The sequence below is a fragment of the Dromaius novaehollandiae genome, chromosome 17 (assembly GCF_036370855.1).
Source record: "Dromaius novaehollandiae isolate bDroNov1 chromosome 17, bDroNov1.hap1, whole genome shotgun sequence".
Lineage (NCBI taxonomy): Eukaryota > Metazoa > Chordata > Aves > Casuariiformes > Dromaiidae > Dromaius > Dromaius novaehollandiae.
Genome location: NC_088114.1, coordinates 7,483,394 through 7,510,192, shown reverse-complemented (window position 1 = coordinate 7,510,192; position 26,799 = coordinate 7,483,394). Strand labels below are relative to the sequence as shown.

The 26,799-nt window shown below is 34.9% G+C and overlaps 1 protein-coding gene across 6 annotated transcripts in view; it reads right to left on the bottom strand.

Annotated features, from left to right (window-relative positions):
- The window catches only part of SFSWAP (splicing factor SWAP), a 58,270-nt gene that overhangs the window by 19,732 nt on the left and 11,739 nt on the right, over positions 1-26,799 (bottom strand). For all 6 annotated transcript variants that reach the window (XM_026095324.2, XM_064522043.1, XM_026095325.2 and 3 more), the window contains exons 6-13: positions 26,440-26,555; positions 25,421-25,556; positions 19,965-20,202; positions 19,488-19,619; positions 18,990-19,083; positions 16,594-16,771; positions 12,947-13,180; positions 8,580-8,770 (exon numbers count right to left, since the gene is read on the bottom strand). In XM_026095324.2, the coding sequence (XP_025951109.1) occupies positions 8,580-8,770; positions 12,947-13,180; positions 16,594-16,771; positions 18,990-19,083; positions 19,488-19,619; positions 19,965-20,202; positions 25,421-25,556; positions 26,440-26,555 (1,319 nt within the window). The remainder of the gene's footprint in view (positions 1-8,579; positions 8,771-12,946; positions 13,181-16,593; positions 16,772-18,989; positions 19,084-19,487; positions 19,620-19,964; positions 20,203-25,420; positions 25,557-26,439; positions 26,556-26,799) is intronic.

Genomic DNA, 26,799 nt, shown 5'->3' with positions numbered 1-26,799 from the left:
CTCAACAGTTTCATGAAGGTTTAGTTGCTGCCCTGGAATGCAGCTATAAAGATTACACTGACTGTGACAAGCTCTTCAAAAATAGATATAATTTTGCATTTTCAAGTTTGAATGGCCAGCTACACACAAATTAATGGCTGTGAATTGGTGCTTGTTGCATGGATCAGTATGGCTTTATATCTCAAGTACTTTGAAGGGGGGAAAATAAAATAAAATAAAGTAAAAAATCCAGGCATAGAGCATTCTTAGTCCCCCCTCTCACCTCTTGCCACAGTTCCTGGTATTTAACGACGACTCTCATGCAGTTTTTGAGACAAAAAAAACGCACCCGCATTCCCCCTCCCAAGTTCCAAATGCCAGCAAGTTTCCTCTCCCCCTCCCGCAACATGCCACATTAGTATGCAATTTCATTTTATGCCTTTGTCTGTTCTTTTTATAAAACAAGATAGAGAAAGCATTCCCTCACAAAGGGCCTCCTTCCATGCCAAACAAAGATGTAAAAACTATATAGTTTAAAAAAAAAAAAAGCAAACTAAGAATTGGATGACCCTGAAAGATTCAGTTTTCCCTAAAGCTCTTCTTTAAGTACTTGTCATATAACATTCATTAGACAATTAAGTTCTGCTCATAAATCAAGTTTTTTTTTAAAAAAAATAAAATAAATATACACATAAAATTAAATGCAACTTGCACACATCTATCATTCTGTATATGCATATTGTAATACCTATGGTCCTTTGCTAAAAAAATAGGTCAACTATAGCAGTAAGTATCAAAGATATACATGATCTGTACTAGTTGATAACCCTCTTATGCTTGGCAAAACTTGAATAGCATCTTATTTTTAAACCTGCACTATGAGTTTCTATTTCAGTTGTAAACATACTATCATCTGCAGAAGAAAGAATATTGTTATACACAGGACAAACATAAGGACAAATCATCTGACAAAAAGAACAAAAACAGATCTTCAGAACTGAAAAGATGAAAGAATCAAAAGTAGTACTGCCTTGTGCTATAGAACCTTTATATTCAAAGGCAAAAAGGCAGATGACATTTGGGACATGCCATTAAAACAGAATTACTTTCTAATTATGTGCTTGTCAACATTAACAGCATTATGATTGCAAATTCTATCCTTGTTTAAATTGGATGATAAGAGTTATATAGTTAACAGTTTGGGTATAACTAACTGTCTTTTACATGCAGATCAAAGTACTCATCACCCACAATGCATTTCTGACACAGTGTGCAATAGGAGAGATTAGCAGAATAGTCTGTATTAGAAACCTAGCAAATATGTTACTAAGTCAGTCATGGCTTTTATATAAAAAATATACTGTACTACAAATGCAAACTAGCTGTCACTACATCAAGTGACTACTTTAAAGAAGTCAAACACACTGTACTACAGGAAATATATGAAGCCTTGTCTTGCTAACCACCAGTGCTGGCCCCTTCTCCTATTTTTGTCAGGTATTACCTGCCTCAGTAGATTCCAGGGGACACTATATCACTTAAGTTTAATGGTCACTTAAGACCAGTTTCTTTGAATAGGCCTCCATAGGCCTTCCTTTGGGCAGGGACAACAGGGATTGGACTTCAACTACACAAATTACATTTATTAAACCTTTTTGTAGTAATGATTTAGCAGGTTAAATTTTCCCTTCTGCAAGATATTTATAATCTGCTACAGTTATCAAATACTGTTAATAAAAACATTAAGCTAATGTTCACAAGAAAGACATCAAACTATGCCAATTTTCCTCCCATGAGGCTTGGCTACAAAGAGCTGGAGAAGCACTGGCCCAAAGATTCGTTTCCTTTTTCTTCTACCTGTTGCTCCCAGACACATCTAAAAACAATGTTGTTGCCTGCTGACAGAGCTAGGAAGCATCAGAGCCTTTAGCTGGCATATGAGTAGTCAAACATCATTTTAACCCCACAAAAAGGTGGTCAGTATGGCCTACTGTATGCATCCCTGACAAGTGTAATACTTGTATTCAGAATTCAATGCATGCAAAGAGCCAGCACTATTTTATTAAACTGAAAAAATTGTAAAAGAAACAAGAACAACCAACCTACCCTCTCCCCCCAATCCCATCTTAACATGAGCTCTCCCAATATTTAACCTTCCTTACGGTTTTGGTTCAAAATAAAATTCAAGTTTTGGAATCTAGTTTGAATTTCAGATTATGAAATAATTTAGAAGAAATGCAATTTGCTTGTTTAAAAAAAAAGCTCTTGAACCCAGCACTCCAAATCAGTGCTCCAATTCTGCATATCTAACTCTTGCAGTCCTTAAAACCAGAAGTTGTTCCCTACCATAAGCCAGCGAACCTGTGTTTGTTGATGATGGACAGATTGTAACTAACAGCTGTGTTAGTTGGCTTGCTACAAAAGTGTCTATGTGAATTATAAATGAAAACACAAGGCTTCAAAAAGGGCAGAGATTTGACTAGCTACAACATTACTAGAAGCTGATTCCCTGGGTCACTATGACCAAACTTGAACATCTTTGGAGCACTGGTCTGATGTGCAACTGTGCTGTTGTAACACATGCCAGTATAGTGAAAAGCCATTTCTGAAAAGCTGTGCTGCTTCACTGCTCAAGCTGATCTTTCAGCCTTCTGTTCCTCTTGCTTGATTTTGCTTTAAGAAAAAACAGGCAACCATACAAAAAAAGGAATTCAGCTACAGAAAAAAGAAGATTTGACTATTTTTATGATGCAGGCAAAGGCAAAAAGCGTAAAAGCAGTATAGTCTATGGTATCAACTGTCCTCTACATGCAGTTAATAGAATCAATTTTGTTCAAAGGTAAAACATATAGTCAGTAACAGCAATTCTTTTAAGCAACATTTAGTATCAGGAAAATCTGACAGCGGTCAAAAAAGCTTTGCTCTTTTAATGCATTTCTACAGAGTGTGATAAGCAAGCCTGCAGCAAAATTAACAGGTATATGGAAACAGAAATGTATACACGTATACAGGCTGCGTATACACATATAAATAGCATTACTAGTTTTTTTGTTTGTTTGTTTTTTTACACAGTTATTAGGCAAAAGCAATCTCATGGGAATTATGCATCTCCCATGGAAATTTTCAACTCCTTTTCATGCTTTATTATACATCTCAGTTACTACTCCAATTTCTGAGACAGAGTTTAAACTACAAAAATCATTCCACTACATTTCCTCTATGACCATTACATAGCAATCTTTCTTTCCTGGACTCTTTGCTCGGTGTTCCTTCCTCCAAAAGGGGAATCAAATATGTTAGATGACATTTTTGGTGGACTTTTAAAAATAATTATTATGTTATTTTTCTTCATTTTGTGGAACATGCCTAATTAATTCCACCGACCAAATTGCATAACTAGTTTTTCATCTATCACTAGGTGTAGTTCTTGATTCTAGCAGTGTTTGTCATGCTGATTATATACCAACTTGTTGAAAACTGATTGCATATTGAGACCTATAACCTTTGTAATAAAAATAAATACTTTTTAAAACGGGCCTCATGTCAGATTTATTGAGCCACCCTATCACAGAATGAACAGACCTGATACAAAGAGGCTCTCTAACCACTGTCATAAAAACATGAACAAAATAGAAAACAAACCAACAAAGATCCAAAGCCACACTATGTATTTATATATAAATGGATCTTGGTATTGCGATGAAGCTTACTGGATTCTGAGTGTATACATAACAGAGGTTAACAAAACCACAATATGCTTTCATTTATCTTTTGCCACAAAAAATTCTTGAATCAAATGGTCTGTTACGAACAGGCAAACCATGTAAGCAGAACAAGAGTTTTACAGCAGACAGCTTACGTATCAAAACGTATGTAGATGGCAGAACTTTCAAACATGGCAAATCAAAACTGGTGACTCACTATCCAAAGACATCAGCTTGAAAGACATTCATATTTCAAACTAAACTAAAATCAAAATAAGTATATACATATATACACGTGTATATAGAGAGCAAAAACAATAGTAAAAATAAGAGAGCGTGGTAGGAGTATTTCGTTTCCCAAGATATTATGGCATTTTAGACTGTTCATTCACACAGTACTAGTATTCCCAATATAAATGTCAATTTTATTTCAAAAAGTAAATGTCACTGATGTGACCTTTAATATATATTTGAAATTCTAAATAAAACCATTTATCAAGAAGGCATTTCCACACTGGACTTCTTTTTTATTATTCAAATGTAAGAAAAAGTGATACCTCCTCTGAAACTGTACTTATGTGGGAGAAAGAAAAAAGTTTTTAGCAACTAAATTTACTGGGAAGAGGGATTAGGTAAGGTTTTTCCTGAAAAATTGACCATTTTCAGTAAGCTGGCCTTAGATGAAGTTCAAACGTGAGCAGGGACACTTATCTGCTCTTCTGAAAAAGTGACAACTGTTAGTGAAGAGTTACGGTGATTTCAAGCACCCTCTTAATAAACATCAAAAGTATCCTGGCTTAAAAACGTACAGGTCCTTGACAAAACTCCTTGAGAAGGACAGCAGAACTGAAAGTCTGGGAAAACTTCATACACATGCCAGTCATAGGCAAAAATTTGTTAGCTGTAGCAGTGATCCCAAACAGGATCTCTTTTAGGACGTGTCCACACTCAATGCACAAACCTGCTACTCTATACTGATATGAATCACCCAAAATACAAACTTCTCTTTCAATCGTCTCTTCTCCTAAAACTTTTTGAGGCATAATCCACAATTGAGTTAGAAAAAAAATCACAAACAATTAAGGAATGAATTATTCGTGATGCACTGGAATTCTCTTCTTAGCACTGTGGGAAAGGGAACGATGGAAAGCCACATCGTTCATTCTTCTACCAGTCTGCCACAAGCAAATCAGTATTTGTGATTTTCAACTAGAGTCCAAAGAGGAAAGTTTGCTTGATCAGTGGAATGAGAAACAGCTTGCTGGCTTTTCTGGGAGCGATGTATTTCCAGAACTAGGAAACTGAGGTTCTGCTTCCCAAAGATACTTGTGTGTGCAGCACGAACAGAAGGTCTGACTGCAGCATACATAAACAAACACAGGAATTTTAATTTGGCTTGTGTAGGATCCAGCAACAAAACCCTAAGGTGTATGAATTTCAGGCTCTGAATATACCAACCGAGTTTCAGGAAACCTTACACAATCCACACCAAAGCCCGTTCCTACTTTGTCCAACTGCTGTTTACAGCTATTGCAGTGAAGATGAAAGTCTAAAGTGACTTTGTTGAAAATGGATTTTGACAGAGTTTTTCTTCTACTAAGCAGAATAGAGATTGTCTGGACTTGTTGGAGGTGCTAGTGCAGGTACTGAAAATACAGACAACCCCCACCACTAACTTTTTAGCCAGCATAGATGAAACTACTCTGGATTGGAATATACTTATGATAAAATGATGCTTAGGCTTAAGAGAAGGAGTGAAACTCCTGGAAGTAGAACTATCACTTCATAATCCAGGGCATGCACTCTACTGGCAGAAAGAGAAAGAGACACTTACTATAATAGCTAGAAGAGAGAGGGATGAAGCCCCACCTCCAGAAAAAAAAAAAAAAAACCCCAAAAGTAGTAAACTAAGCTATTCTCCCCCATGGAAAGGGAAGAAGTCAAGTAACTAGGAACTTAAATGGAAAATATACAACAAAGTGGAAAGCGACTCTTGAATAAAGAATGTAGCTCTGCTGCCAAAACCTGCTGATGGAGAGAAAAGCTTCAGTACAGAGCTATGGTGGATGAACAGATCAGTACTAGAAGGATTTTACATAATAAATAAATACATATATAATAAATGCAAATCCCTCATTTAGGCTTTTAAAATTATAGTTATTTTGTTGAAATCAGAAAGGTTTTATGTGAAATGCATTATTTCTTAGCTACTGCAAACAGCAATTTCCATTTATGCATAAGAAAAGAGTAAACCAGTGGCTTTGATCAATGTTAGTTTTTAGAGTTTAGTTTTGTATTTTTTCAAAAAATTGCAAAAAAGAATTCCTAGGAAATAAATGTCTTCAACTAAAGACAGGGGACAAAGAACACAGTATTTGTATGATTTCTACCTCTTCCAGCTTTCAACAACAAGCTGGAAATGATTAATTCCAGAAACAACATCTCTCTTAATCTGTTTATAGTGGTCTTGAAGACATCAATAAAAATCAGAAATATACTGCTGAAATAAACCACTCACTGGAGTAAGAGGACAGAAGTATTTCACTACTTCTAGAGTCTGTTCAAACAGGGATGAAGCACACAATTGAAAATTTTATTCTCTATCACAGAAAAAGCTGAGACCTTGACTATAGCTCTGTCTGTATTACTGTAGAACACAAACTTGCGATCTGAATTTTTCTGTAGCTTGTACTTCTGAGATTCATTTCTTGCAGAGATGTCATTTATTTCTTTATAGCATGAATATAGGTATTCTGACTCAGTGCTTAACTCGCACATTACAACCTACTGGCTTTTGGGAAGGCTCAATACATCTATCCTAAAGGAACTCCTAAAAGTATTAATGAACTAACTTGTACCAGGACTAGAAAAACCAAACTTAAAAATAAAATCCACATACACATTCCTTACTAAGATATGACCAAAGTGAAAAGGAAGTAAGCTAGCAAAATTTTACTTATCACTTGTAGCCCTCTTTAACTGCTGTGAAAAGTACTACATATTTACAGTCGTTATTTTACAAATTTTATATTACTAGCTAAAGATTATTCTGTATTACCACGTATGGGCAGGGGAGGAAGAGCACGCACAAGCGAGAGCGTGCATCAGTAAGGGTGAGCGAGCAATTACCTATATATTACAGCTATACACCTGCTTCAATCATGATGACACCAACCTACTGATTTTTATATAACAAACTACTAGAAAACCCATGGACATTGTAAAATAGAACTAAAATACTTCTACAACTTAAGTTACATGCCTTTCGGCCCAAGATCCCTCTTTAAGCTTACCTACTTGAAAATTGTAAGTCTTATAAAGCAGATTTCAAGAGGTTCTAGCCAAAGAGATAATGTAATTATAACTACTGATCAGACTGACTGGTAATAGATCTATTCACTGCAGAAGATAACGCCAGCTAACTGACTACAAGTTACTTCAGCATAATAAATCCTCTTTTTCTTCTTTGTGAGAAATTCTAGTAATCCAGTGTACAGCAAGAAGAAAGTAACTCTTAATTTCCTTTGGAAACAATAGTTCAAACAGTCAAACATTATTAGCAACTCCATTATCTCTCTTGAACCAGACATAAAATGGTCATCAACATTTGGTTACTTTTAGATTTGGCCTAAGAGTGCACTATCATGATGACCCACTCAGAACAGAGCTTCTGAAAGCCCCCAAACTGACATTATCCTACGGTAATATCTATCAAAGTTGAATGTCCAAAGACTGAAATCAGGTGTGAACAGACAGGAACATTACAGATGCAGAAGAAAGATGGAAAGCAGTTTGGTTCTGCCACATGACTATTTTTACACCAGGCTTCTAGAAAGCAGCAAAGAGTACAAATTTCTAATAATATATTATATAAAATTGAAAGTAGTGCAAGAATGTGACACTCCAAATTGATTTGCTACAGATACATAGCTGCTTCTGTTGCCCAAAATAGAGATTCTGCTGAACAAACCCTGGGAATTAGATCATTTCATCCTCAAGTAGGCACAGGCATGCCCTGTGGAAGTCAACTAAGCCAAAAAAAAATTATTAGTCCCCTTAATTCTTTCACTATGAGTTTTTTGTTTTAGCTCTTTTTTGACTATCTTCATAGTGGGTAACATGCATATATACACCTCTTCATATCTTGTTCCACTATCTGTAAATTTGGAATTTTATTTTAAATCATATCCTTACACTAAAATGAAACCTTTTATAACTCCCATACTAAACTGGAGCCTAAAGGGGAGAGAAAAATATCCTAACATTCTAAGCTTTCAAAGAATTTACATCACTCATCTAACACAATGCTGATATAGAGCAATCATTATATAGCCCAGTTTTCTCCCACCTGTGTATTTATCTTCTTGATTAAGGATGTCCCAGCTAAAAGCTTTAAACTGTATGGATCAATTCAATAACTATTTACCTCATTTTTATGCCAGTGTAATAATGAAATTAAACAATAAAACTTGAGAGAACAGTAGCAAAGTAGGTCCTAAAAACAATTCACAGACAACTGAACATTAAACTTGAAGATGTCTACTCACACCAAAATACACATTAAAAAAGTAAATGTTAAAAAAGCTATCCAAATAATCTTCAAAGAAAAGCATCTAATTCATGGACCACTAGTGCAGACAAACTCGCAAGCTTGTTTTACTTTCTGTAACTGACCTCTGTATCATGCATCATATTTCTCTACAAAATCTATAACTGACAGATAGGAGAAATACCTAAGAAAACTGAAAAGATTAGCAGTTTTCTAAATTCAAATTTCTCTCCATTTGCAAAAGCCTCTATGTCTTCAGTCAACTTCATAGAATACTGTCAGATTCACATTCTATAGATAAGTTTACTGCTAACTTTATGGTAAAGAGAAGCTTATTTCCTGCTTACCTCGATATTGAAGGAATTCTCTTCAATCTTCTCAACTTCTGCTTCTGCCAGAGGATTTTTCAGGGTCTGCAAGAACAGTGCAGCTTTCCTTTTGCGTTCTGCTTGTAGTTGCTTTTCTTTCGATTCTTTGGAGGCCTGCGCAAGCTTCTCTCTTGCTGCAGCAGCTAGTCTATCCTCTAGCTTCTGTTTTGCTGAGACACAATTAAACATCAAGTTCAGAGTGAATTACATTCGAGCAACTTAAGTTTCTTCAAAAAAAACCCCTCCCCCCAAAATCCTCACAAGTCCTTCTATTACATCCATTGAAAGACATAACAAGGACATATCAGATTGAAATTACAAAATTCCAAGTATCTTAATTTACAGATATACCGTTTGTTTGACGACAAGCATTAAAGACTAAATAGCAATTTTTAAGTTTAGAGAAACTGACATGAAAGTCCTAGTTATAGCTACTGCGTTTGTATTGTAGCATTTTATTAGTCAAATACCACTGAATTGTATTGAGAGTATTAGAAAGCACCCCACTGTTTAGGTACCACATAAAAAGCTTTTATCCTCACAGCTGTCAGTCTAGTCCTACAGTAATTTACACATAGCTCCAGAAGCCAACTTCAAGCATTAGTACAGACTACGCTGCTTTTAAAAAGGAACCACCAACAACTTTTTTTCTATTAAGTTATTAGTTTTTCTACATAGCAACATTTGTGAGCAAGTCCCCGTATCTTTCTACTATTGGCCCAATATTTTTCAACTGCTTTAAGGCCTTCAGAAATTCTTAACGAGCAAACAAAGAAAAGCAAGATCATCTTCAGAAAGAAAGGATGCAGAGGGATATTTAGACACAATCACTTTTACCACCACTCTTCACCTATTAACTCATACCTCAGGCTGTGCAAGAGCAGCAACATAAAGATGCTGCTGTCAGCTTCTCCTTGTTAGAGTTATGCTAAATGGATACTTGTCTTATGTCTACTCCAATTTAAGTTCAGTACTTGCAAAGAGGTTTCAGAAACTGAAATCCCTTCCAACCCTTTCCCTAGGTAATTCCTCCCAAACAACCACACATGAAAGAGAAAGAATCAACAGAAAGAATTCTGTTTCATCCTCAGAAGAATGTCTCTAATGACAGATTTACACAGTGCCTCTCTGGATTTTCTTACGCATCCCACCCGAATGCCACAACACTGCAGAAATACCTAGTAAGTATGGAGTTTAATAGGACCTGAGTTTGCCAAGTCCATCCTCTCTAAACGCATGGAAACAGTGGGTGCACACTGCTGGGAGTGCATACAGACCATGACCTTACATCCAGCTATTTGTTAAGTAATTTATTATTTGTCTTTAAGAAGTAAAAAATCCATGTGTACATTCACTTCTTCCTACTCTTCTAAAACTTCCTTTCAAGGACAGAATCACAGATACAGAGGAATTGCAAGGTGCCAGCCACATTCCTCTCTGTAAAGTCTCAGAGGAGGAAGAAGGCTGGCAGAGGCATAAAATTAGCTGGGCATTGAGCAAGTACCTGACTCTGGAAAAACGTGGACCATCACATGAGTTTTCCAAATAAATACTTGTGGGGGGGAGGGGCAAGGGGAAAACACAGCCTGTATGCCTTCATAAACAAACATGCAAGAAGAAAATTTTAAACCATGCAACACATCTGGTTTAAAAGTCTCTATCAATAATTATACAAATACACGTTAAAAAAATGGATAAACATAAATTACAGTTTACTCAACTAAGATGTGTAATGCAACTCATATTGTTTCCAAAATACAGCTAAAATGAATATATTTTTTCAACTCACAAAATGCAATACTATAATATTGATATATTCAGAGTATATTTCACAGCTACAAAGTATAATGTCGGACTTTTAGAGCTCTTATTAAACTAATTGAACTGAATTTACAACAATTATCTTTCATTAACTGAAAGATCATGTTGATATTCATTAAGGAAAGAACAAACATTTACCTACAAATGTGTAATTCCTGCTCACTTCAGCACAAGTGCAACAAACAACAAAAACACCTTATCTCACAAAAATTTCAAGTACGGCATGTTGAACTGAATGGATCATGCAATAGCTATCTTCTCTCCAGAAGATACCAGAAAATTTTAAGGCATGACAATAAATCTTAATTCTACATCTATATTTTGACATCATTAGCTCTATAACGGTGTAGCCATTGTTCTACTATTTTCCACCGAATGCAGTAATACTGCAAATATTCATACATTCAACAAGATCTGAATCATTCCCTTCAAGACAGACAGGGCTTTACAGTAACGCATAAATCCCCATAACTTTATCCCCAAAAGAAATCACAACCAGTAAATGCCATTCCCCGATTTAAACTCTGTAAGATCTCTTAATGTTGGCAATTCCGTAAGAAAATTCCTGTATAGAGCATGTAGGACTAGAACAGTCAGTCTCCCTGATGCATCAAAATGAAAGAAATATAAATGAGGTAAACTTAAAGTTTCATCAGCTGAGGTTAAGATGGGAAAGTGATATCATAGAAGGGAACATGGTTACTATTTACAGCTTGCAAAACAAGTTCTGATGTACAATATTTCTGTTTAGATTTACACTGAAAAAAATTGTAAAATTATTAGTTTGTAAATAAAAAAAAATGTACTAGTCATCTTTTAACGTCCAAAAAAGCAAATGTGTTATCTTAATTGCTTTTTAATATTCATGGATAAGTAACCCTTGACTGCATTATTATTTTTAATGTAACAAAAGAAAAAGCCTCAATTCTGAATGCATAAACTTTGTTGTTTGATCATTCTCACATAATAGTTTTATTTTTAAATTAAATGATACATTTATCTGAGAGTTTTTAGAAGCCTCTTCATTCACTAATTGCAACTAAGTTTTTAATCGGGGAACTTTTTGGATATGATTTGAAATAAGTTAAGAAAAATCTTACATGTAAGAAGATACTAAAATGCATTTTAAACATCATACTGTGCAAAAATAAACACACTTTCATAGATTGGTGCCCTTGTATCAGAAACCACAGAAACTAGCTTGCTGGCATCAGGTAGCTTCTCCTCCTCCTCCACTATATCTAAACCTCCTGAAACTGAAAAACGCAGGATACTTATCCTTTTCCACAGTATTTATGAAAACTATTTAAGAAAGTAGCAGTGTAAATTCAGCAAGTTTTTCCTCATGCTCCTTAAAGCAAGAAGCAATGTAAACTCTCCATTTTGCTCTTTTCACAGCTGATTCTTACCTCATGTTTTCCAGTCCTCTTTACACACACTTTAAAAAGTGTTTACACAAAGAGCTGCTCTAGATAATCTTCAGAAAGCGTTTCGCTGTTGTTTCGAGCAACGTTTACTGGTATGAGATTACAGAAAGAAAATAAACCAATCTATTTACCTATGCATCTAACAGAAATTTTGTCTAACCTTTTTCATCTTACACTTCTAGATTTGTGTTCTGTGAACAAACAGGATGACTTGTTTTTGTTAAATTACACTTTTCCCCCCACAAACTTTTTCTAAATATATACTAAAACTTCATTTTTATCATATTTAGTATTTTCTCTGTGCATCAGACATGTGCACTACAGCACACTCTACACTACAAAGTTTAAAATAGAACTGCTACTTGGGAGCAAAAAAAACCTTAAGTTTTGAAGATGAAAAATTACAATTACGAACACACAACAGAAATATAAGAGCAATATTAAGTTTTTAAGCTGGTAAACATGTACAGCATCTTCACTTTAATAAACAATCTCTACTGTGAAACAGCCTTGGGGATGAAGGGGGAGAAATATGATCCCTTTAAAAGAAAACTTCAAATTCATACGACATACCTTGCTGCCCTTACATGCATAAACACAGCAACAGAAAAAAAAAAAAAACACACGAAGACTTAAAAGCACTGAATTAGAACAGGAACAAAACATTAAAAAGTTGATATTCGTGCATACAGACTGGCTATATAGCTGAAAATTGCTCAAAGCAATCGCTTCTTTCAAGCAATAGCTCCTTTCTGTGAAGGAAAGCAAGAAATGGGCATGCTTTTTTTCTGGACTGTGTTAATGAAATCTGGAAACCGAAGTCTAGCGTTTTACTCACAGGCTATAATCAAAACGAGAATATCAGAAAGACCATACATTATGGCAAAGTACTCAAATCCAGTTTGACTGTAGCTGAGCAACCAATGAAAACTTCATTCTTAAAAATAAGCAGGAAATGCTGCGGGGGAGCTGACTGCTGTTAAAATGACACAGTGAAGATTCAAAATACCTGAAGCATCATACTTATTCCCACAACAATTCTGCAGTCTGCCTGAAGGAGTCGGTCTTTCATTTTGCTTTCAATGTAACATTAGATACCTTGTTTAGCTTCCAACTCCTCCTGTGTAAGTTGAGGTTTTTTCTCTTCAGCAACAGTACAAGGAGCGGTAACAGCTGGAGTATGGTTTGAAGCACTGTTAGCATTCTCTTGGCCTTCCTTGCCCTCTTCTTCCTCTTCATCACTGTCATCATCTAATTTAACACGGTTTTTCTCCAAAGGAAGAAGGTCATTTTCTTTGGCCTTGATTGCAAAGCTTATTGGAGCAAATGATGCTGTGAATGAATGGGTAAGATTTTACACATCATTAGACAACAGTAGAAAGCAGGTTGAGTTTTTTGATTTTATCCATGACTCATCAAAACTACACCATGAAAAGAAAAAGGAGGGAGGGGAAACCTGAGTCATCCTAACATTATGCAAATTACTTCAGGGAGAAGGACATGACTAAATTAGTTTTTCTTGACAACAAATGTTTTTTAAGCCTTTTCTAATATTTCAGTAGGAGCAGGAAAAAAAGGTACTCTAAACCATCTCAGAAATTACATTTTCTCAAGTAAGTTAAATAAAAACAATTTAATATTCTGTCCCAAATAATAAATAATAAAAATAATCCCAAATAATAAATTTTGTTTGTCTAAGTATTTTCTCTTTCCCCCAATGAGCAATCTACTCTTCCGGATTTAGTATTTAAAAAACCAGACAAACTCATGCTCTTCAGAAACAACATGACATTTACCATATTTGAGCTTCTGTACTCATCTAAGAAGTCTGCAGCAATTTACCTTGAGGATTTGTGGATATGTAAATATTTGGATCTATTTTGTGTCACTTTCTTTTTTAAACAGCAGCAGTATGACTAAATTGACCAGAAAACCCCTACTGGACAACCTTCTAATTTTTTTTTGTCAATCTCCTATGAAATTTCCATCATGCAACCAAGTCAGATACATAAGCCCTTGGTTAAACCAAGGTATTAGATGAGAGGAGAAAAAAGGAATGCTGGCCACAAATTTTAAAATTCTATGTTTTAGATGCAAGTCCTTTTTTAGAGGCAACCATATGGTTGTTAAAATGCTTCTCCATTTTTTCAAAATTAGTTAAGGTTCCCCCCCCCTCCACCAAAATTACATAAGAATTGATCTTTGGATTAAAGCATGAAACCAGAAATGCTCCAGTCTAGGATGAAATATTCCATATAGCTGAAAGAGGTAGAAAATAGTTGACAATAGCTTTGCATAGTTAATTGTATAATGACGCATTGTCATTACACTGCCATTACCTCTATATTAATCTATAATAAACCTTAATATACATCTCCTCTTATTAAATAATGCCTTAAAAATTCTGTATTTATGGAAATCTGGTATCTCAGGCTAAAAAAGAGAATCCTAGAAGAGATTTCCATATTTCTTCTCCCCGGTTAATTCTTTCTTGTTAAAACTATTTTCCCAGTTTCTCCTCACGGAGCACTCTGTCAAGGCTGCTTTTGGAGACACTATGTTGGATACGCTTGCTTGTGTTTCCTTCACGCTAAATCTGATGCTTTGTAAAATGATAGCATTTGTCAGGCTCGCACAGCAGTACTTAAAGACTTATCTCCATCTATATGAAAATTAATTACTTTAGGGAATTAACAGCATTTCATTATCAGAGAACTAAATGCAAAAGCTAAGCCGTTTTTCTCAAACGCAAGTATTTCTTAGCTAGTCTTGTTGTGGCAAGATTGGTGGTCAACTATTCCTTTCAAACTGCCGCTGTTCCCCCCCCAAACAAAAAAGACAACGCAACGCACTCACCCCAGCACGTTCAAAGGAAGAAGAACGCCTGTATATAGACAATAGAACGCCACCGTAAAAAGGAAATTGTGGGTCATTTCAAGCTAGGTTTTAGTGGATCTTCCAAAAATAACAAGCATAGCTAATACGTTACTACATTTAAGTCTGAACTAATCCTTTTCCCTCAAAGAAACTTCCTTGGAATAGTTTTGAAAAGCAGTTTCTGGAAAATACGGAATTAATCTGTTAACTGTTCATCCAAACACAACTTTAAAGAACAAAGGACTGAACTTCTCACACATCTCAAGCAATAGTAATCTACTGCTGTATGGTCTGCTGCAATACTTTTTCTTCCTCAGAATGGCGTTTGCATATATATCCTCTAAGCTTTCAGTTAGGGAAATTTAAATACAATAATTAATTTACATGCCAAGGTTTATGAAAAATGAGCTTTGCATCTTGTAATTCTGGGGTTAGAAAATAGGCTTAGAAATAAAGAAGAACCCAATAATTACAAGATAACAAACAACAACAGTGATTTTCCAACTTTCTCATATGGCCAAACAAATCAAAAATGAGATTTTTAAGCCTTCAGAGGCAGGAGAAAAAAAAGAAAAAAGAAAAAAGAAATCCGGTACAGATATTAAGTCTGTCTTATAGCCAACTACTGTGTTTCGGTTACAAGAAAATGGGATTTGTTCCATATTAGAGAGAGGAAATGGAAATAAGTTTAAAGGAATAGGGCTGACGTGAAACAACTCTTTGATTACACTACATAATCTACATGTGAGCTGCGTTTTTTTTTTAATTCAAAAAAAAGAAAAGAAAAAGCACTCTGGGATGCCATTTATTAATAACCTTAACAACAACAAAAAAATCATTGCATTTACATTTTCTATTATATGTCACATTCTCTTAAAAGGGAATCTTTGAAGATGGGGAGATTGCTCCTTCCCTGGGAAAGCTACTCAGCCTGCCCAGAGAAGAAACTGCAGCATATGGACAGCAAGGAAACCACAGGGAAGAGCTTGGAGCCTGTAGCCTATAGAGAGAAACAAATTGCAGCGAGGGGCAGGGAGAACAAAAAAGAACTTCCCACAGATCACAGGGAGCAGGCAAACTTTTCAGCAATTAAGAAAGTCACCAAATTAGCTGGAAGGCAGTAACCACCCATGGAAACACAGGACAAAAGTTAAGCGCTTTTTCCTTTTTTTTTTTTTTTTTTTTTAAATTGCTTCCTGTTCTATTTAAACAGATTTAAGTCTCTATTTTTCACTGGAAAAAAGAGGAAAAATTAATGATATATTTCCTGACAGCCCAGGAAATCAGCTCTGGTATATAATATTTTCTCAAACTCAGGACGCTAACAGTGTGTTAGCTGACTTGCTTGACTGGATTCCAATGGATCCTCCCACTTGGTCCCTCTGCTGCTAAGATTGCAAGAGGAAAAACATTCTACTTAGAGAAGGATCTTTCTTCCAGCCTGACTAACTTCCAATATGGGAAGATGAAAATACTAAGGAATATGCCTAGCCTACTTCCTCCGTATGTACAGTTTCACTAAAACTACAGCTTTTATTCAGAAGAAATATCTCCTTTCTTGTAGGGAGCTTGTAATAGTCAAGTTTTAAATGGCTTAACAACAAAAATAAGATTCTGTTAAGGCTAATAATGAAAGCCTTCATCTTTGTGCAAAACTGAAATAAAACAATTATTCTGTCAGACAGTGAACGCCTGATATGATCTGCTATGAAAATAAGAAATATGAAAGTAATCAAACTATTTCAGTCCTTTTTTGATGCTTCTATTGAAAATATTTTTTCTACATGCTGCAATTCCTTTCCCTATTTTTTTTTTTAAAAGTATACTCCACCAAATATTTTCACGTCCAACAAATCATGCCAACGCACCTTTCACTAGTTTACCATCACTGACAGTTTTAGAAGGAGTAACATCCTTTTTAGTTCCTGGAACTCCCTTAGCACTTGGTTCAGATGCATCTTCAGGTGTATGTTCATCTGCAAATTGAGTCTCACTTGGTGTATCACAGGCAGTATCCGCTGGAACATCTTCAGAGGAAGATACTCCCTTTTGAAACAGAAGAGTGCAAATTTACCAGCTGGGTAATTCAGGACAGAATTGCTGCAGTGTCTGTAGAGCTGCAATTCTTCCAGCCATTTCAAAAATCACATTATCAACAGCTAATTGTATATCAGTAATCTACTCTATGCAGTCACAAGCTAAAGTTTGCTTCTTTTAAGTACTTCACTGTTCCATGTAAACCCAGAGGTTACACAAACAGAGAACTGCAATAAGAATGTGTTGTGATTTTAAAGGAAAGAAAATGTTCTTCAGCTGGTTTGCTTTTGCCAACAACCATTTTAAAAATGATATTTTTAAAATTAGGGCCAAAAAGTATATCCAAGGTCTACTCTTCTAGGTCTTGATCTTCAGGGTTCAGAGCAAAGTCCATTAAAGTTAATTCATAGAGGCAGAACGAAAGCTCATGACATTTTTGCTAATATACAATCGCACAATACTTTCTTTACAAATTCAAGTTATTACAGGGATGACCACAGGCTGAAGTGTTTAATTTGTTCCAATCTTCTGCCAGAGACACAATGGGTCCACTGATAGCTTTTGTGGCACTAAATTGACAGAATACAGATGTTTCGGGATTTTCAAATAGGATACTAGAAGCATAAAGAATTATTGGTTCTACTATTACATGACTGTATCATTCTAGACAAGCTCTAAACTTGTACTACAAAAATACTAAATTTATGCTGTAGAACACTAAAAATATTTAAAAGGTAAGTCAGGGTAACATTTAAATGAGCCCCTCAAATTGTTTGGTTTTTCCAACTGGCTGCTGCTAAGTATACTGAATGTTCATATTGAAGAGATCCTTTCACTGCTCCCTGCAGCTGTTCCCTGACCAACAGCAGTAATTTCTGAAAACCTTCAGAGAGGAAAAACACAAAGGAATCTAGGGCTTCAGCCTAAATTTACGGAAACCAGAAGGCCAATTTCCTATTAATTTTAATGGCCAAATGGAGAGCAATCAATTGCAGTAGTTGCCTATACTTACATTATTCAAGTTAAAAAGAAAAAAAAAAGAAATCATTATTAAAAAAGGTATTATCTACAAAAACCATGCAGTAGGAAAACATGCATTGCTACACAAAACCTCAAGGGACTTAAACCAGTTTTTGCTTGCTTCTTAGCTATACTCATTTGAGCACGTAAAAGAAATTCTTTACTATTACATTTTGGTTTGTGCACATTTTTCCCCAGAAAATAAATGTTAACAAGTCCTTATTAATTACGTATCTATTATGAGTTCAAGCCCACTAATTTGCAAATAAGAAATTCTAGTGTAAGTCAGCATTATGGTAAAGGACAATTTTACATGTAGAATACCAACTGAATAATCTGACTATCATATTTACCACAACTTGTCTTTAAAAGTAGTGTTTTCAAAACATTTTTCATTAACATGAAGTATTAGACACAAGTGTCTCAAACACTAAGTAGTAAACCGCATTATTTTCCAGAAAGCTACTTTGAAGAGTTACACTGAAAGAAGTCAGGTCTATTGGTAATTATTCTTGAGCCTACAATCTAAGACTTGAGATGACAAATGACCTAAGGCCTGAAAAGAAAACAGCTTTTCCCCATGAAAAGTTAAGATCTAGATGAAGTGCTTCTGATGCTATTTGTAATTTTCAGCAAGAGAAAAACTACTCTAGTGCTATTAGCTAATGTGAGAATGGTTAAAAACAAGGATGCGAAGTCTGGATATCATCTTCTAATAAACTGGACTAGAAGAAGTGAAGGAAGTAGGAAACTGAAATGAGATTTTGAAGCTCCAATATTGCTTCAGTCAGCCATGCCATGACTCCTCCATAACAAAACCTCCCTCAGCATATCAGAAAAGTAGTTTAGCTGCTCTTTTATGCAGAGGCATGCAAGAAGATGGGACTGTCAAAAAGCTGTACCTAGCTTTTCCAGGAACAGAACCCTAATCCTAGAAAAGCTCTAGACCTCCTCAAGGCATATGTTCCTTCATGCAGAATGTCGAAAGATTCCCTGGCTGCTATTTTATATTGTAACCACAAAGTTACAATGTCCCAAACAAACGTAAAACAATATTTAAAAACAACACAAAAAAGCATTCAAGCCATGAATCTCTTTATACAAAGAGTTCCATTTTTAAAATGTCTCATGGTAACAGGCCAGAAAAACAATTCCTTTTCCATTTATGACACATTTTTAATATATCTATATACAAACATTTGTGTACCTGAGAGTTGTCATTGCTCTCTTTTTGAAGGAAGAACTGTTTTTTAAATTCATAATAAGCATTATATTGGTGCCATGGCTGCAGAAACTCAAATCTGTTAAGAGAAAACGGAATTTGTGAAAATGCACATGAACACAGTAAGTACAAACAATCATTTACCATCTAACCATCTCCTGCAGAGGGAATGCTATTTAATGTTTGGATGTAATACAGTTAATGCCTAACATACATTCACAGCATGGTTTCTAGCGACATTTTATTTCATTGACTGTTTTAGGCAATAATGCTGTAACGTCACCTTTAGGTAGGACCCTGAATTTCTTTCTTTCTTTCTTTCTCTCTCTCTCTCTCTCTTTCCCCCCCTGCCCCCCCCCCAACACGATAGTAAGACAGTACACCCCTTTTTGAGATATGCATGCCCTTACAATATATTTAAAAATGAAAACCTTAACTATTACCAACTATTAAAACAAAAGTTAAAACAACACCTTCTCTTACCTAAGATCATTCTTGGCACGAACACTAGTTTCAAATTTTATTCCATTCCTAGCAACGTACTCTGCTAGCTTGTCAATAACAGGCTGGATATCTGGGGGTGGAGGTATAATGGCAACCACTGGAGCAATTGTGCTGAAAACATCAGAAGTACATCGTTTTTACAAAAAGAATATAAATATCTTTCAGACTCTTTTTTTAACAAGTAAACATTAAATAGAGGTTTGCTCTCTGGGCTCATTATGCAGTTAAAGGAACTACTGATTTTCCATCAAGCAAAAAGTTCATAGTAGCCAAGTAACGATAACCATACATAATATCAAAGATCAAAGTGGAACCAGGTGACCAAAACAGTATAAACGCTGAAGAACATTACTAAGGAACCAGCAGTAATAAAACTGTTACTAAGCATTTCATATTGCAGTGCAGGAAAGAGTTCCCTTTGCTGAAGCAGCACATCTACATAACTACGTGTGGTACCTTGCAGAAGTTGTGGTAGAAGTCAACACACTGCTGCTATCAGTTGTGTCTGGGGGAGGTGGAGGTGTAGTACCAGGGGGTGGAGGCACTGTTGCTACCCCTGTAGCGCTTGATACGGTCACCCCCGCAGGCAATGCATTGTAGTAGGTGGCAACATCTATTCCTGGAGGCGGAGGGGCGAGGCAATAGGTTCCGTCAGGTAGCATGTAGTAACTATAATACATGGCTGCCACGGTTGCTATTAAAAAAAAAAAAAAAAAAAAAAAAAAAAAAAAAAAAAAAAAAGGAAAAAAAAAGGAAAAAAATAATTAGAAGAAAAAACACCCAATTAGAAAAAAACATATTGCATCAGTACAAAAACATCTAGAATCCAGATTCACACATCATGTTAAAAATATTATCTATATTTTCTTGCATTAAAAAGAAAAACTTTCTTATTAACGCACTTAGAATGAATAAGAAATACATATATCAAAGGACATAATCAGTACTTACTGAGGCTCAGCTGGAAACCAGGTAGGTATGAATAAAGAAGTGAACCAGAGAAGGCCTACAAAAACCAATCATCTCATATGACATCATTCTTCCTAAACTAATGCACCTCAGGCATTTCAGCTCAATTAAAATTGTGTATGCGTTAAGAACAAAACGCACACAGATTCAAAACTAACTTCGAGAAATTAAACCTGTAGATACTAGTATCCCTAGTGGTTTAATTAAAGCAACAGTATCACTATTAGAACAAAACTGTTTTTCAAAACAGAAAATTAGAATAAATGCATACTTACTTCTAAGTTCTGGTTTATTAATAGTTTTTGCTACTACCACTGATCAAAATAAAAGTAACAGCTTTATATAAAGCTAGTAAAAATCTGCTTTGAGCATTTGAGTAATTCTTAACTGGTAAACACATTTGCATTGCAAGCTTTGGGATCAGAGTTGTGTTGACTGCATATCCAGTTACATAAACAGAATATTCAGTTAAACAGAAAGTAAACTATGTAGTCTATTAACCCTGAAGCTATGTAGTCATTCACATCCACAAAACGTAGAAACTTGAAGCTTAGAGGTGATTTTCTTTTGTTATAACAGAAAACATTAAATTATACTACCCTCTGCAGTAGTTACAACTGTAGTTTGGCTGACCTGAGTTGAAAAATGGGTAATTTACACATGCTACAGTCATAACAAAATTATGGATTATTTCACACTCCCCCCCCTCCCAACACACACACACACACACACACACACACACACACACACACACCAGAAAACCCACACAAATTCACAGTGGCCAATACTTAATTCCATTCATGATCTATGTACAAAAATCTTCATTGAAGAAATAACTGAATACATCACTGGTATTTGTTATGAGCAGAACGGAATTTAATTCTAAGAATAACCTTATTAGGTAGTCTTAATCTATTTTATTGGTGATGAAATTTTCCTCTACATTTGATGGGTCAAACTTCAAATTTCAGATTTGGGGTCACTTAAGCTCATCTTAAATTTCTGTCCAAACAGATGCCCGAAAGCGCATATTTTCACAAGAATGGTCCAGAGTCAAGAGTGACTCGGTGAGTGAATGAGAGTGATAACACAGACCTCATTAAAAAGGAGAAGAAAAATGAACTGCCTTTATCTCAAGTAATAATAATTTATATTATCCAATCCCTGATAAAGAGAACTACTTCCAGCTAAACACAACTAAAGCACATTTAATGTATTACTTTGTATTAACTCATACAGTATCTGAGCAGGAAGAAAAAGGATGCATTTTGTCTCTTAGATGCACTACTTCACACCTTAAATGCACCAAATGATATCAAATCATCATTCAGAAGCTGCATATCAAGAGATGAGCAAAAGGTGAATACTTTGCTATCAGGTTAAGAATCTTTGAGCTAAGGAACCAGAAAACAATCTGCAATTACTGACTGTTACTAGTTTCCATCTACTAGACCAGCTCAATAATTTAATCATTAAATATATGGCTATGACCTGAGGAAAAATACACTATTGGAAAACTGAGCAAAATCCTGGTAAATAACAAAAAATCCTTTCTGTGGAGTGCTGTCTAAAGCAGCTTCTACACTAATACACAAATAATGAAAGGATATTTGCTCCCCCCATCATCGGTTTTAATACACTCAAGTATTCCCAGTATATTCAATTCAGCATCTCATTCTACAGATAATTATCATCAAGGGAGGGAAAAAGCCTCAAGGTATGTCTGACTGATACCAGCATAACACAATAGCCACCTAAAGAAAACAATCCAGGAAAGATCAGCACATCTCATTCAAAAGAGTGACTAAAATTACTTGGAAAAATCTCACCATGTGAACCTGAACAACAGAATTGTCAGGACAGAGAAAAACAGGCAGTTTTTAGGCAAAGAAAGATGGAGATTAACACCCTTTGTAATTCCAGTTAGTGCAATAATGTATCTGATTCCTATATACAAACTTGCTTTAAGATTAAAGCTGCTTGCTTCAGTAATGTGCCATTGCAGTTAGTAGAATTTTGTATTTCAAAGCACTATATTTAACCTTGATGTTTTTTAATTTTATCTGGTGCCCTTTTCAGTCTTCCATTATGGACATACACAAGTCACTGAAGCACTTCATGATTAGCCATTCATTTTATCCTCTCCAATGCTGCTGCTTACTTTAACCACATCTCACTCTACCAAGGCTTTGCAGTAGAGACAACCCAATCACTTCCTGATCCTATGATGGATAATCTATTCTGTAGTAACAGAAAAACAGCTATTTCAAAAGAAAAGGTTAATAAAACATACTGCTAGTAAAAACTGCCACTAAAACCTGCTAATTTTGTGTGCCTCTTAAAAATGGATAGAAAAATCTCCTATCTAAATTGCATTAGCTTAGATGAATCATCAGGAGTTACAAAAGACTCACTGCAAGTGCAAGTTATATTTAACCATATTAGCTTTACCCCCTTAAATTACATCACAGAAATACTACAAGAAATTTATCTTTTTAAACATGGGTAAGAGTTTTACTCTTTCCATAAAAGCTTGAAGCTGAACATTAACTTTCTTCGCATACATTTATAAGCAGCATTTTTCATGCAAATATCTTAAAATAGCTTAAAATGGAAGGGAATTACTAATTATTTCCAAAATGATTTTAGGACAGAGAAATAATAGCAGTTTGCCTGTCTCGAATTGGATCTTTTTAGCAAAATCAACTCTGATCTCATTGAACTGAGCACAAAAGTTGCATAGTATCAAAAAGTACATGTAATTTATATATACTAGATGATATATATCTACTTATCGAAACCACAAAAAACAGACAGGTTTTGCAACTTAACACCAAGACAATGAGCAATTAAGTTGATTAAGTTTTCCGCGCTGGAGGTTTGTCAGATTCTAAACGTGCATTTGTAGAGAGTGCAAAGGCTTATGGCTTTTTTTTTTTTTTTTTAATTAAAACATAGTATTTAATAAGGGTTTAGTTAGCCTAGCACTTTTATATAGCAGTTACTACTTATAATTCTAAAGATTTTCCACAGAAGGGTATATAAACAAAAAGTATTCAGGTAAAAATATTGCAAGGTATTTAGAGTAACAGTTTATGTCCCTGGAGGCAAAGCTTAACCAATGTATCAAATTATGAATTATCCTCTTAAAATGAGTTTCATAAGCAATCCTGTATGGCAATGTTGACTTTATTCAAAGAATAAGTTGTCTGTAAGGAGAGGAGAATAAAGATCTGTTGAGCTATAAAGAAGAGGATCTGCAAACTTAACTTGCAAAGTAGAAGATTATCATTTAATAGCAATGCATCATATGCATTAAGATCCAAGGCTGAAATGAAAGTAATGCATCTCAGTTTTCTGATTACTCTACAGAGATACTAATTCTACTTTAATCTTTCTTGAAATAGCTAGTAATTTTCCATACCAACACACAGCTCTTATTTCAGTTTTAATAAGATTCTCTCAAAGTTCAATCTAAAATAAAAATCGTATTTTATATATTATGTTTGAAAAACATACACAATCATTTGGGATGGGAGAGTAAACTTACAATGTATCATAATCAACTTGGATCTCCAAAATAATAGTCACACTTCCTTGCAACAACACTACTAAAGCAATTCAAAATGTGGTGTATCAACACTACTTTGGAGTAAGAGTACTCATTACCTACAGGTTGATAATATCATAAAACCTTTCTGTACTGAAGGCTGCAATATTTGCCTTATATCCCAGTAGTCTCAAAGGGTAAGAGTAGGGAGACAGGGGAAAGTCTTGGTGTATCAGACACAGGGAAAAGAAATTGACCACACAACTTTCTTCACTGCTAATAATTTAACCACTTAATTGCTTATACATTTTTCTAAAAAAGAAAAAAAATCTACTGGTTTATTAAATAAAGAATAGCCTTTGTGGCTATGGAACTTTAGAGCTAGCCCTCCAGCTCAGACATTGTAATGAGAAATACAGTTCAAAGATCAATTTTTAAACTTTGAATCTTGTGTTTTCCTGAATTTTATTTTCCGTGAGTAACACTGTACCAGTGCACAGAATAAAAGAAAGGTGAAATGATGAAAAGTTATATGAATAGACCATATAATAAAAGACTTAAATATTTTTTCACTTTAAAAACTACTGCCAACATTAGAACAGGATATCGTACTAAGACCTGTATTTACCACCTAATCAGGATCTTTCAATATACATAATTATATCTTTGCAGAGTTTTTGTAATACCAGACAGTCCACCAAAACTGTTCAAAGCATATTTACTACATGTTTTTTTTGCTTAATATAGTAAGTCAGTTACAGGACATAAACGCACAGGGAAACATTTTCAAAGTAAACAACAGTCTTTGATCTTTCATCATCATCTTTTTCATAGAGAAAAAGAATCAAAATTAGTATTTAGTTTAATGTACAGTTCTAAAATGCCATTTGATTTAATAGCTATTAGCACCAGATACAAAATGTCACAACTATAGAAAAAGATTATGAAAAGAGCAAGAAACTTCCAAAAAATTATTATTATAGACTACTGCATCTGGGCTCCTGGCTTCTTAGGAAAAAGCCGTAAATTTGTGTTGAGGGATTGGAATAGACTCTTGTTTTGGAAGGATCATCACCCTTCTTACACAATTATGCCATATTAGGCTTCATTAACAGCAATTGACTGAAGCTGATCAAAAACATTAAGGGTCCTGTACTAACCATATTCGCATACTGAAGAGTTGGCTGCCACCCCCAGCTTTTGTTTTTCTAAGCAACTAACAATGTGACAGATATTCAGTGAATAAAAACACCTTCAAACATTCAGGAAGTTGAAATAGAATAAATATCAGTTATGAATGAACAAATATGAAGCTAATACATCTTCTTCCCATCAGCATCCACATACAATTCAACGAGATAAACTATCAGCTGCCTAATCACAATGCACTTACAATCAGAAGAATATTCTACTTGCGATGTCTGTACAGCTGCCCCATCTGTTGACTGTGGCGTAGATGAGTTATTATCCGATTGTGCTTTGCGGACCAGTGCTGCAAGTGGATGATCAGGGTCCACTACCTTCAAAGGCTGCAAGAATCATGAAAACAGAAAAGAGATTAAAATTTGAAGTGTATTTTTAAAACATAGTATTAGAAATCTAATTTTGGAAGGCAAATCTATCTAAATTAATAGACATCAATAATACCATCCACGCCCCCAAATTCTTGTTTCTATAGCTATCTCACATCAGTATCAACTTGATTCTTTCTCACAAAATTGTCAAAAAAAAAACCCTCATTTGATGTGAATGTAAATCCATGACATGAAAAAAGTGTATATTACTCTCATTAGTTTAACAAAGTTGTGATCAAATACAGAACTTGATTTGTCTAAACAGCATCACTGCCATTCCTCTGAAAGCCTCAAATGTGTACAACCATCTGTCATTCCCATTATTCCACTACTGAGCAAGCTCAGAAAACAAAAACATCTTTAACGCACTCAGTAAAACTTAGACTTAATGAGTGTTACTAATTTTGCTGAAATATTAGTCACTGAAACTATTATTTAATGTCAAGATTCTATCGACTAAAATCTAGAAAGAAAACTTTCTATCTCAGTTAATACATGAAAGGCATTGAATATCTTAAAATCTTTCGCTTCAGCACAGTTTGTGGGATAAATTCTTGACTGATATGTTGCCCTCAATACCAGAGCACATCAAAACCAGGAACGTTATGGCTTAATAATGGAAAAATAACAATTTAGGCACTGGGAAAAGGGTAACTTGGAAGTTTACTAAAATATATTTACATTTCCAAGTAACAGTTTGTTTAAAAAAAAACAAAAAAAAACAAAACAAAAAAAAAACTTTGTTAATAAAACATCTTAACTCCTGTGTATTAGAATTTGTGTGTCCTATAATGAGACATCTTATAAGGTAGGAAGTCATTTTAATAGAGTTGAGTACCTTCACGAGCTCTTCAAGTCTACTGCATTTTTTAGACGCAAAGAGACTTGGATGTAGATAGTTTCCATCATCATCGTCATCATCATCATCTTCTTCCTCGGATTTGACTCTTGAATCTAAATAAAAGCAATATCTGAATTTTATCTAAGTTTTATACAGATTTGTGTAGGGGTAGTCAGATATGCACAGGCCATGTATACGTTCTTGCTTTAAGAAACCGTGTTTTTTGTAAATCTACTTGTTCACAAAGAGTGACAGATATGAGATGACATTGCTAGCCATCAATAAAACTAAAATTTAAGTACACAGACCAACTTTCCATTGGACCAGGGTGTTTCTAAAAACTCCAAGATCATAGCA